This window comes from Pristis pectinata, chromosome 1, assembly GCF_009764475.1.
Source record: "Pristis pectinata isolate sPriPec2 chromosome 1, sPriPec2.1.pri, whole genome shotgun sequence".
In the NCBI taxonomy this organism is placed as follows: Eukaryota; Metazoa; Chordata; class Chondrichthyes; order Rhinopristiformes; family Pristidae; genus Pristis; species Pristis pectinata.
This window is the reverse complement of record NC_067405.1, coordinates 87,476,990-87,489,743: the sequence shown is the minus strand read 5'-3', so window position 1 is coordinate 87,489,743 and position 12,754 is coordinate 87,476,990. Positions and strand designations below refer to the sequence as shown.

Below are 12,754 nucleotides of genomic sequence, written 5' to 3'. Positions count from 1 at the left end.
AACAGGGAGTGGTGAACCTAGTTTGATGCCTTAACAGAAGGGCAGCAATGACAGCATAGAACACCCTAAAGTACTGTGCTAAAAGCCTCCAGATTCAGAGGCAAGGGCCCTGCTGGAATCTCAGAAATAATGGCTTGAAAGTAAATCTCTCAGATATTGTTAGAGTCACGCTGGTCCAAGTTTAATTACAGAGATATCACTCACCACATAAATCCTGTTTATTCATTTATGCAAGTTCAGGCTCTAATTTTGGCTAAGAGGGTACAGAGTGGTTGAGAGACAAATCATTCCTTACAGATGTGCACTCCGATATAGTGAGAAAGCAGTGGATACATCATAAAATGGCATCAGGAGGCAAGTTACCTCAATTCATACAAGAATGATGCACCAGACGCTGAACTACCTGCAAGGAATGGATGCAATTATCCATCACATCTTGCAGGGAAGACATTCCTGTATGTGGTTCAGGAGGTATACTGGCAGTGATGAAGGAAAGGTGATTCTTATCAAAACCAGGATAGCACTTGAACAGAGTACCACCTCAAATGTTCCCAGAACATTGAAGTTCTTATCCTCCTCAATAGAAATTAGGATGCTTTGCAAGTAATCCTGAAAAGTTCTTGCACTGTATCCCATTAACTGCAGCCACAGATGATGCAGACTGAACTCAGTGGCACAGGTGTTGATGTTTCCACCTAACTGAAGCTCCAGACGCACGGTGAGCACAAAAGCAATTTCCTAACACGGGCCTTAGTGGAAAAGCATTGAGGGTTAGGAGACAGGTCACTCAACAAGTACCTAACCTCCAGCTCGCTCTTGTAATCAGCACTTTCATTAGTTAAGCTTGGCGAACACTGATATATGGTAACCATTGCTTCCAAGATTTCTTTACAATATTTTTATTAAATCCACGAAAAAGAAATAGAGTACATGCATCAAAAAGAGGGTAAAAATACTACTGAACACATTGTGTTAAATCATACTTAGGATCACAATTAACAATCACGTGCTAGTTAGTTAATAAAAAATTGGAATATTTTATTATAAAAAAAAGTCTACTCCCACTACCAAAAACCAAAGCTGTTTAATAAAAACAAAGAAAAACCCTTGAAACCCTTCCAAGATTTCAATGAATGTCTGCAAGAATTTGGGTTTCTCATGCTGGACAACAATTCCCTGGCACTTATGCAATGACTGTTTACTCAGGCCAAGCCCAATTTAATCCAGGTCCTGCCATGGGCCAGGATTGGCTATTTCTCCATCAGAGGAACTGTGAATTGAACAAATACTAGAAGCCTCAGAAAACAGCCCCACTTCATCACAAAGGGAGCATCATTGATGGAGGAGTGGATGATGCTGTATCAAAGACAAAATAGAAATTTTTGCAGTGACATCCAGGTCTCATCTTTGAGCTGGCTACAAGTCCAGGTAATGGAAGATTTCTCCCTCAGCCACAATGATCTAGGGATCCCTGACACCACATGCTAAACAAAAAGTCTCAATACTGAACTCAGCTACTCTCACCCTCCTGTGGCCATTGTAACAACATCCACCCTCCTCCAGATCCCAACCTCTAGTCTGGAGCCAAGTGGCTCCAGTGGAAACCAAACTGTGGTGAATAGGCAAGTTCAAAGCCATTACTAATGTCTCATTTCATTACATTATTGACAATTGGGAGAAGGTACACAGCCTAACTTACTGGCTTAGATAATTCTACCATTATTTTGTAGTCAAGATACACCTCGGCATTTTTGCACCTTCGGCGAAGTAAATGCAAATGGATATTTGGTTAGACCTTGTCACATTGTCACACCTGGTTTGGGGACTGGATTTCTTTATTATAGCTGGCATTTGTCAAAATTCACAGCTTTTGCAGTATCCACACATGCAAACTGTAATTTTCTGTGCTAGCTGACGAAACATTGGGTTTATTGGAAATTATTTAACATACCATAGTGGAACTTAAATTCTTGATTTTAAGTAGTATTCTGTAGTTGATGGGCTCATAGTACCAGTGTTATATCTTGGAACCAATCCTCTCACCTTTCAGCACTAAAAGCAGACTCTGTATCGATGTAAACTACTGTACCATCCAAGCCACCCTTGCTAATGGGCAAGGTCGCCAATACACTCAACATTATACAGAACTGAGTCTTTCCACAGCCTGAAGGTCCCGTCACCTGAAAACAGAGGAACACCTTTAAGAATTATTCTGGCAAAAGCTAGTACTGGACCAATAAGATTGAAAAGCAACAGTATTAACCACACAGTACCACAGAAGTTGTCTTGCAAGTTGATTTATGTCTTCAGCATACAAAAGTCAAAACCAACCATAGCCTGGTACATTTCCCTGCAACACTTATATTGCTCCAACACAACAGAATCAAATTAAAATTAAGTAACTAACTCCATCTAAACACTCTTAACTTTTCTTCAGTGGGAAAGTGCATTCTGGTACAGACCAGAGTGATACCAGATTGGATTCCTGACCTGTACCCAGCTCCTTCATCTTAACAGGGATACTACATCTCGCCTTAACGTCCAGAGTCTCCAAAAGAGTTGAACTCAATTGGTTAGATGTCACATCTCCCCGAATCCTGCTGTGGTATAATGCCAGTGGCATCTTTACACATCCATCCCTGCTGTTGGACTTGGGATGGATGTGTAAAGATGCCACTGGCATTATACCACAGCAGGATTCAGGGAGAAGGCTACAGTTCATAAAACACGTTAAGATAGCAAATACGTAATAGGCTCAGCCACAAGTAGATGCAGCTCATTCCTGACACTTCCAATTCCTGCTTCAGTAGGATATTTCCACCCGGGGAAGAAGGGAATTTTAGTTTGTCTCTCCCTCACAGGGGAAAACCCAGTTAAAGAACAAAGGTAAATGTCAGCCTCATTAATCCAAGCGAGAGAGATCAGCTGCTACTCACAGCACACAGCTGGATAATCATAGTTCATTTCAAAAACCCAGAAGCATGACGGTGGAATGAACAGTGGGTGGCTGGCTTGTGAAGGAAAGGGAGGAAGGTATTAAAAAAAAAATGGAGGGGCAAACACTGAAGGATTAATGTTTCTTGGCAGGGATATGGTACAGAGGGAGACAGAGTAGGAACGTTGGGTAATTAATTTGCAGCAGGTTAAATGGGAATACTGGGTGATAGACCAAAATGTTTGTTTGAAGATGGAGGAATAACAAAAGAGGGTGGAAGAAAGAGGGAAAAGAGAGGTGTTGATATGAATGCTGCCTAATTAGGGCTCAGTGTGAACAATGAACTATTGGGCTGTTTGTGGGCAGATGTGCAGGAGGGAGGTTGGGCATAAGTGTACAAGGGTGAAATGGATGTGGAGATTAAAGATTTAAAAAAAAACAAAAAAATCAGTTTGAAGTTAGCTTTCCTAGATCCATATTTGTGCTAATGTCTCCTGCCCAATTTGGTGTAGTATTGTGTTCACCCAAAATACAATCAAAACCCACCTTCAATGGTAGCAACTCGCACACCCAACTTGTGCTGTGACATCAGCTATTAAGAATGACCAGGTGGGCAACCAACAGGAGGAGAAAGGATTGGGTGAATCTTTGAATCTTACCTCAGTGAGAGTTCCACAAGCTAATCCACCATGAAGAACCTCATCCAGTTCCACCAGAGAAGTGGGGAAGAAGGCAGTGGATGGGCAGGAACACTTTTCATTTTTCATTTCAAGTGCCTGATGAAGACAACAATGAAAAAGTTCTGTTTGAAGCACATCCCATGAATTTACATCGTGATGCTATCAGTCAAGAATTTAAAATAATGACAACAGACTTTAATCTGGCCTTCTGGGAGGACATCATGCAAATGCTGGTGTTGGCGTACACTTGGAGGACAAGCTTCAAATCATCATTGACATATTTACCCCATTACTACTGCTGAACAGATTAAACAATCCAAAGGGGAGTCCATCAAAATGTTTAAATTCAAAATAGCAGTTGCAGAGTATTTGGAGCAACAAACAATCTGCTGGAGGAACTCAGCAGGTTCAGCAACATATGAAAGAGGAAAAGAATTATTGACATTTCAGGTCAAGAGAGTACTTGAAGGTGGATAGCTCCATCCAGAATAGAGACAGCAGAAAAGGATGTATTTATAGTTTCAGCATTGGACTTCAAACACATTAATTGAGGATTCTTGATCCCTCTATAAAAATGTGCAAGAGGGAAAGGGTGCAGGTGCAAGTAAAACTGAATGACCTATAATGAAAGCCTATAACCACACTGGAACTAACATTCAGACTGAATGCAGTTTAGTGTTAAAACCACAAATACCACAAAAAAAAATATCATCACATAAACAAACAGCTAGAAGCACACTTTTTGGAGAGGATTTTGCCTCCCCAGGTCACGAACATCAGACACTGCTTTCTGGAGTCACATATTTCTTATTAGGATCCATTTGTCCAGAGAAGGACAAATAAAAGCTGTTGAAAGATACTTATTAGTTGACTAGCAAAATGGTATCTGTGTATTCCCACAACATCAGCTCCAGCAGAAATCATTCTCCACTGCAGGGTACATAGTCAACAGATTTTGTAGTCAGCTCTCTAGATCATGCAGGTGCTTTGTTATTATTTTTAAAAACAAATTTTTTGTAATATTATAACAATGTCTTTTGGTACCTGCTGTAGATAGTTCAGGTGTCAGATGCCTATAGGAGGCAGGAATCACTGCTGCCCAGTGGACCTTGAGATTTGTGTGAGGACTCAGGTCCTGATCTCCAAACATCTTTTCCTCAATCGACCAAAGGCTAAGCTGGCACATTGAAGGTGGCTGTGAATCTCATCCTCAATTTCTGCCTTTGCCCAGAGGTAGCTCGCAAGATACAAATGATTATCCATGTTTTCCAGGGCTTGGCATGAATCTTTATTGTCAGAGGGGAGCATGGTGCAGCGGGGTAGATTGGTGGAGAGCTTTTGTCTTGCAGCTGTTGAGTGCAAGGCTCACCCTCCTGTGCTTAAATGAGCAAATCATCGATGGCTTGGAACTCACCTCTGAGCGCCCACAAGTAGACATTATTGATTCAAAGAAATTTAAGAATTTCAACACTGTGGTCTCTTCCACCAACCAAACAGAACAGCAGAATATGAGCAGCAATCAATAGGACTTCCGGTGTACAATTTCATGACAACGCACAACTGCAGATCATGAAACTCCAATAATCCAGCATTCACTTGTTCCGAAATCCTGACATTGCAACATCTGGCTCACTCAAGAGTCCGGAATGTGGGGGCGGAGCTCCAGACTGTAAGCAGGGTGTGCAGCCAAGACCAGGGATCCAGAATGCAACTGGGGCCTGGGGCTGGACTGTAGGCCAGGTGTGCAGCCGGAGTTGGCATTGAGATCCTGAAGGTAGGTAGGTCTGCAGCCAGAACAGAGGTCTGGAGTGTTTATCCATTTCCTGATCCCTTGAAGCTCAACGGGCTTAAATGGGGAATTTAAGCTAAACTGTGTAACATGCAAAAAGGGCAAAATAAAAAGGGTGGAGACACAGGGGACCGCAGCTGCGGGCATTTGGAGCAACACACTGTTTGGGTGTTTCAGGAACATCCAATCATCCAGAAAATCTGCTCGCCAGGCACTACCAAAGTCCCAAAGGCACCAGACTATTGGAGTTTTACTGTACCAGGTAATTTGCAACACAAGGCCACAAGACTCCATCATCTTGCTGCAGAAGTCTTCAAGGGAAAGTTCATGCGCAGTGAGGCCAATTGCTAACCTCTTTATGAACCAGCAGAGGCACGATGGACCAAATGACCTCCTCCTGGGCCACCTATTTTACAACACACCAAATATTGCTCCATTAGTGCCTTTACGGATCAACTAAGGTGTGATTTTGACTATAATCAAGAAGAAGATTTTCATCCTCAAAACTGAGGTAAATGCTGACTGGGAGCATAGGAGGATAGCAAAGGGAAGAACAAATTACACAGCAACTTCACACAGTGAACCTAGCAATGGTGAATTTACTTACAGTGATCATTTTAGGGGCACAAGCCTTGCTGACAGTTTTTGCCAATGCATACACCTTGTGGATACTCTGACCCGTGAACCTCATCAACTCCAGAGGTGAAAGGGATAGGAAATCCTGTTAAAAACAGAAGATCTCTCTCAAAACCTCAATTACAATTTTTTAAGTGACAGAGTAGATAAGAAAATTGGAATAGAATAGAGGTATTTGCAAGTTTGGGACAGCAAACAGGAGCATATGCCAGGCCCCCCCATTACTACTAAGTATGCATTTATATATAATGTGACCATTTAATCTACCCCTCAGAAAACAATCAAATTTAAAATTGTCTATTCAACTTACATGGAGATACTTCTAAAAAAAAATCTTCAAAATAAGGCCTCTGACTGCCAAATAAAAATACAGAGAACGTTGAGGTAGGAGGACAAAAGGAATGCCTCAACTAAGACAAGAGATGGAGCAATGCTTGCACTGAAATAAGGAAAAAAAAATTGTAGTTAACCCCTCCGACGATGTTACTTAAGCCCATTGTACTTTATAACCAATTAAGTAATTTTGATGTGCTACAATAGTGGAAAATAACATCCATGATGTGCTCAGCAAGCCTCAAGTACATTAATGTGAAAAGAATGGATAATTAAATTGTGGTAGTAGTTTAAGGATAATTATTGCCCAGGACACTGGATAAATACTTCTCTATATATAGAGCACATGATATTTCAGGGCCATCCAAAAGGGAAGGTGGGACCTCATTTTATCTGCTTAACTGAAAAGTAGCAGCTCTGCAAATGCAACACACTTTCAGGGCTGTCCTGTGGTGTCAGGGTAGACCACATGCTCAAGTTTCTGGAATGGGACATACTCCAGCCAGCCAAGTGTGAAGTTCTGCAGTTTGGGAGATCAAATGTAAAGGGACAGTACACTGTTAATGGCAGGACCCTTAACAGTGTTAATCTTCAGAGGGATCTCGGGGTCCAAGTCCATATTTCCCTGAAAGTGGCTGCACAGGTTGCTAGGCGGTAAAGAAGGCATATGGCACATTTGCTTTTATTAGTTGAGGAATTGAGTTCAAGAGTCAAGAAGTTATGCTGCAGCTTTATAAAACTCTGGTTAAGCCACATCTAGAGCATTCAATTCTGGTCCCCATTATAGGAAGGATGTGGAAGCTTTGGAGAGGGTGCAGCAGATGTTTAGCAGGATGCTGCCTGGATTAGAGGGCATGTGCTACAAGAGGTTGGACAAAATTGGTATGTTTTCTCTGAAGTGGCGGAGGTTGAGGAGAGACCTGATAGATGCTTAAGATTATAAAAAGCATAGATAGAGCAGACAGACGGTATCTTTTTCCCAGGGTCAAAATGTCTAATTCTAGAGGGCATGTATTAAAAGTGAGAGGGGGTAAGTTCAAAGGAAATGTGTGAGCCAAGTTTCTTTTTCTACTCCAACTGATGGGTACCTGGAATGCACGTCTAGTAGTAGTGGAGGCAAATATGATAGAGGCATTTAAGAGGCTCTTAAATAGGCACATAAATGTGCCAAGAATGGAGGAATATGGACATTGTTTAGGCATAACAGTTTAGTTTAGTTAGGCATTTAATTACTAATTTAATTAGTTCAACATAACATTGTGGGCCAAAGAGCCTGTTCCTGTATTGTTCTATGTTCTAAACCCATTATATTCTAATCAACACTCAAATTACTACTGACTAGACCAAGGCTTAAAGTTTTAACTGTGACCCATGCTTGCAGAAGACTATTGCTGATGGTGAAACCAAGAGACAGTAATAGACTTTGGTCAAGCAAGGCAGAGGATGGGGAAAAGAAGAAAGTTAGAGGCAAGATAGAGCAAAGCCACAGAAGAAGTTTGTAAACCAGAAACAAGATTTTGAAATTGACAAAGTGAGATTTGCAGAGCCAACTGACTAGGATTGCAGGCATGAAAGAGGAAGAATTTTTCCCTGGATCAAGTCAGAATAGACAGGGTCTATACTGTCAAATCAAACATGCTATAGCTAAAATACCTTACAGTGCAGTCATCTAATAGGTAAAGCCAACAGTACAGTACTGAACAACATGGCTCAAGTCCCCAAGTTAGGTAATTCTCTTCACAGGACACAATTAGCCTCAGATGAAGGGAGACAAAAGCTTCAGCCAGGGTTCCTGTTACAATGACCCTTGATGGAAAAAAAATGTATTTTGTGAAAACAGATCTAGCTTGCTAAAGGTGTTCTCCACTGCCAACAGACAACACACCTAGTCTAGGCTTCCACTCAAAAGATGGTCACTAAGCCAAGTTATGGGTAAGTCAAGAGTTCCTTTAGAATTATACCCCAAGAGAATGGAGTGGAACTGGAACAAGGAAACTATGGTGTTCATGCACAGTGCTATATTTCTTCATTAGTCTGTGGGACAGAAGAGAATTTTGTTGCAGCATGCAATAGCTTTCTACTGTACTTGTGTTTACTATTACATCACTCAATCATTGCCTTACCCGACAGTTGATGATCTGGTATTTGCTAAGCCTCTCACACAAATCTAAAGGCAATCCTGTCCTCTTCAGCATTTTATTAGCCATCATTAGCAACCTAGTTTAGGGAAATTAAATCAGACATAAACAATCATATCGTTACACACCTATCTATATTTCTTTTAACCGTAGCAAGCAAAGACACCATGTGGTATACAGGGCGACACAGGAGTTAGTGTTGCTGCCTCACAGCACCAGGGGCCTAGGTGTAATCCTGACCTTGAATGTAGTCTGTGTGGCTCTGCTCAGGACCTCACGGGTTGTCACTGGGTCCTCTGACTTCATCTGACATCCCAAAGATGCACTGGTGGATTACTTAGCTATTGTAAATTACCCTTCAGTGTAGGTAAGTGGCACAAAAAAATTGAAGGAATGTCAATGGTTATTGAGAGAGAGAATAAATTGCAGGGCTAAAGGGAAATAAGGAAGACGTGGGAATGTAACTGATGGGCTTGCTCTTTTGGGAGGCGGTAAGGATTTGATGTACTGAATGACAAAAGGATTTAACGACCTCCTTCTCTGTTGTAACTAGTTAGTTAAGGACTCCCATAGCAGCTGAATGTCTCCCCTCCTCCCCCACACCCAAGAACGACATAAATGCAGGTACAAACATTTCCTCCAAGGAATAAGTCAGCATTCAGTGATCCTGATCTCCTTGAGATATCATATGTTAAAGATAGTATGAATGAAGTTCATAGGCTTATTTTGTAACTGAGATTTGCTGCCACAAATATGTAATGTCATTAGCAGATATCTAACACCTCTAATGTTATTAACCCATCTTGTAAAAGGCCCAAAATACAAAATAAGTCACTTTTCACATGTTTTTCCACGTTCTAGCTAAAAGTCAGTTGTCAAACACAATCTGACACTTATGTTTAAGTTTCTTACATATTTAAGATATACCTCAGTAAAGATGGTGAACTTGGAACAAACAATGAGGCCTAATAACAAAGTATTCCATAAATATATAATGCCAATGTGCATTCCATACATCTCCGTATCAGCAGAAACTCCACACACAATTAAAACTAAGCTACCAATTTCATATTATCAATAAAATCATACAATGAAAGCACAAAACAGATGATTGCACATCATGCATTTAACTTTCAGGCATATTTTCAGTGTTGGAATTATTTCCATGGAGGCAACCATTTGCAAACTACTACCAGACAAAACCACAATCAGTCAAAGACTAACACAAGCAAAAGAGATGTTTTAGGAGGTAACCAGTCTTGGGGAAAGCAGTGGAGGAATGGAACAACCTCGATCTTCATCCCCTGACACATCCCCACTCCCCAACTTTGTGTTACAGACCCAAGACCTTTAGAAGGATATGAGCCAAATGGGACTCGCTTAGATAGGTGTCTCGGTCGACTTGGACCGAAGGGCCTGTTTCCATGCTGACTAGCTCTCCGACTTCCCCCTCTAGCCCTCACACCCCAAGCACCCCAACTCTACGCTTCTTCCCTCTCCATTGCCCAAACCCCCAACTACGAGCTTCCCCCTCACAACCCCGAACTCCCCTTTCGCCCGAACCCCGAACACCGGCCCTCGGTCCCACACCTGAGCCAGAAATTTCCCGGGCTGCGGGACTGCATCTAAACCTCCGTTCCTATTGGTCTGCTCCTTCAACAAGATTACACCAATCAGCGCGATCGATAAAAATGTGGGCTCGTCGCTGACTGAGAGGAACTCTTCCATTGGTCTATGTGCTCAGCGCGCCTGAACCAATTGCAGTTAAGCGAAGGTATGTTAACCAATCACGATGGAGGGTTTACGATGACGAAACGAACGATTTTCGAATGTACGTGCGTCGGCGGGGGGTAAACGTCTCTGCGCATGCGTTTGGCTCTGGCGCCGCTGGTGGTTGCCGTGGTGACAGCCGCTTTCATGAGGACGCCGCGGGCCGGCCCAGCTCCATCACTGAGCTGTTTTCACCTCCCTGTGCCTTTGGCCCTCTTTGTCCAAGCTTCTGATTACCGTACCGTGGGCCGGAAGACAATGGCAGCTTAGCAACTTGCAGTTAATGTAGGGAAAGCGCCAAGTGGAACTGTGTTGCCAACACTCCCAGTATATCGAGAGATTTAAGTTAAGGGTGCTTGAAGTTTCCTCCCCCAGAAGGACATCTTCCAATCCTAACACACTCCTTGCCACCTTCCCCAAACTTGCTGTGAGTAAACAGTGGAACTCCAGTGTAAATATGGAAGTCTGCCCCGCAGCGCAGCCCCTCCGGGAACGGCAAGTGAGTGACTCTGCCACGCAATTGACAAGTTATTGTGCAGCCTGCTTCATTAATTATGTGGCAAAGAACCATTTGTATTTCTATAGTAACCTTCATTAGAATTTCCCAAGATTACAGAATGTTACAATATAAGGAGATCATTTGGCCCATCAAGTCTGTGCTAGCTCTAACTAAGAGCAATCCAGCAAGCCCCATTCCTCCAACCTTTTCCCATAGCCCTGCAAGCTCTGCACTTTTACATATTTATTCAGTTCCTTATTGAAGGCTAAAATTAAGTCTGTCACTGCTACGACCCCTAGCCGTGTATCCCAGACCCTAACCAGTCACTGTGTAAAACACAAAAGCTTTTCCTCACATTAGTTATGCTCTTTTGCCAATCACCTTCACCCTGTGTCCTCTGGTAGTTGTTTTCTTTGCCTTTGGGAACAGTTTCTATTGCTTTATATCCTTCATGAAGGTAAAGATCTTCATCCAGTCCCATCACAACTCCTCTGTACCAAGAAGATCATCCATAACAAAGGAAAAGGCCCTTCAGCCCACAATGTCTGCACAGACCACGATGCCAATCCAAACTAATCCCATCTGCCCGCACATGGTCTACATCCCTCCATTCCCTGCCTGTTCATGTGCCCATCTTAAATAATGCTATCATATCTGCAAATTGGGGTAACGTGGATTGGGGAATGGTTAACAGACAGAAATCAGAAAAGAGAAATAAACAGGTCATTTTCAATTTAGGAAGGTGTGACCAGTGGCATACCACAGAGATAGATGCTCACAATCTCTATCAGTGATTTGGATAAGGGGATCAGGTGTAATTATTGTTTTGTTCATCCATTTTGGGGATCTGGGCATTGCAGACAAGGTTGGGATCTATTGCACATTCCTAATTGCCTTTGAGAAGGTGGTGATGAGCAGCTGTTTTGAACTGCTGCAATCCTTCTGGTGAAAGTACTCCCACAGTGCTGCTGCGAAAGGAGTTCCATGATTTATACCCAGCAACAATATATTTCCAAATCAGGATGCTGTGCAACTTGGAGGGGAACTTACAGCTGGTGGTGTTCCCTTGTGCCTGCTGCCCTTCTTCTTCTACATGGTACTGGTTTGGGAACTGCTGTTGGAGTAGCATAGCTGATGATGTGCAGTGCATTTTATAGATGGTACACATTGTGCACTAGCGATGGAGGGAACCAACTTGTGGGTGGTTCATGGGTGCCAACCAAGCAAGCAACTTTGTCTTCGGTGATGTCAAGGTTCTTGAGAGTTGCTGGTGTTGCATTCCTCCAGGGAAGTGGAGAGTATTCGATCATGTTCCTGACTTGTGCCTTGTGGATGGTAGAAAGGCCTTAGGGCTAGAAGAACAGATTTATTCTTGTAGCCCACCATTTATGTGGTTAGTCCAGTTGAAGTTCTGGTCATCCCAGAATATTGATGGTGGGAAACTCAGCAAGGATAGTGCCATTGAATGTAAGATGCAGGTGGTTACTCTCTCCTGTTGAAGATTGTTATCACCTGGCACTTGTAAGGCACAAATGTTACTTGCCACTTATCAGCCCATGCCTGAATGTAACCTAGGTCTTGGTGCTTTATTTGCTATGGTGCATGAATGGATTTGAATATTGTGCAATCATCCATGAGCATCCCCCTTTTTGACCTAATGGTGGAAATGTATCCAAGTTTGCTGATGATATGAAGCATGATAGCAAAGTGGTCTATGAGGATGCAGAGAGGCTTCAGTGGGTTATAGTCAGGCTCAGCAAATGGGCAAGGACATGGCAGGTGGAATATATTGTGGAAAATTGTGAGGTCTCCAATCTATCTTTGCTGAGACCCCAGAAGATTTTTCTTCCTTGGTGAAGACTGACGTACATACATAGTACTTCAGCTATGTCCTCTGCCTTCATAAATTGGCTTTCTTTTGGTCATTAATTAACCCCTTTCTTATTCACATGCCTATGGAATGTTTTTGAATTC

General features: G+C 42.4%; 1 protein-coding gene across 4 annotated transcripts in view; it reads right to left on the bottom strand.

Annotated features, from left to right (window-relative positions):
• The window catches only part of rad51b (RAD51 paralog B), a 435,778-nt gene extending 425,551 nt beyond the window's left edge, over positions 1-10,227 (bottom strand). For 2 of the 4 annotated variants that reach the window (XM_052029616.1, XM_052029633.1), the window contains exons 1-5: positions 10,102-10,227; positions 8,497-8,590; positions 6,012-6,125; positions 3,595-3,711; positions 2,044-2,180 (exon numbers count right to left, since the gene is read on the bottom strand). In XM_052029616.1, the coding sequence (XP_051885576.1) occupies positions 2,044-2,180; positions 3,595-3,711; positions 6,012-6,125; positions 8,497-8,590; positions 10,102-10,136 (497 nt within the window). In that variant the 5' untranslated portion in view covers positions 10,137-10,227. Of the gene's footprint in view, positions 1-2,043; positions 2,181-3,594; positions 3,712-6,011; positions 6,126-8,496; positions 8,591-8,751; positions 8,799-10,101 lie in introns of those variants that run through there. The other 2 variants (XM_052029623.1, XM_052029630.1) reach the window with 2 other exon arrangements.
• Positions 10,228-12,754: the final 2,527 nt, after the last annotated feature.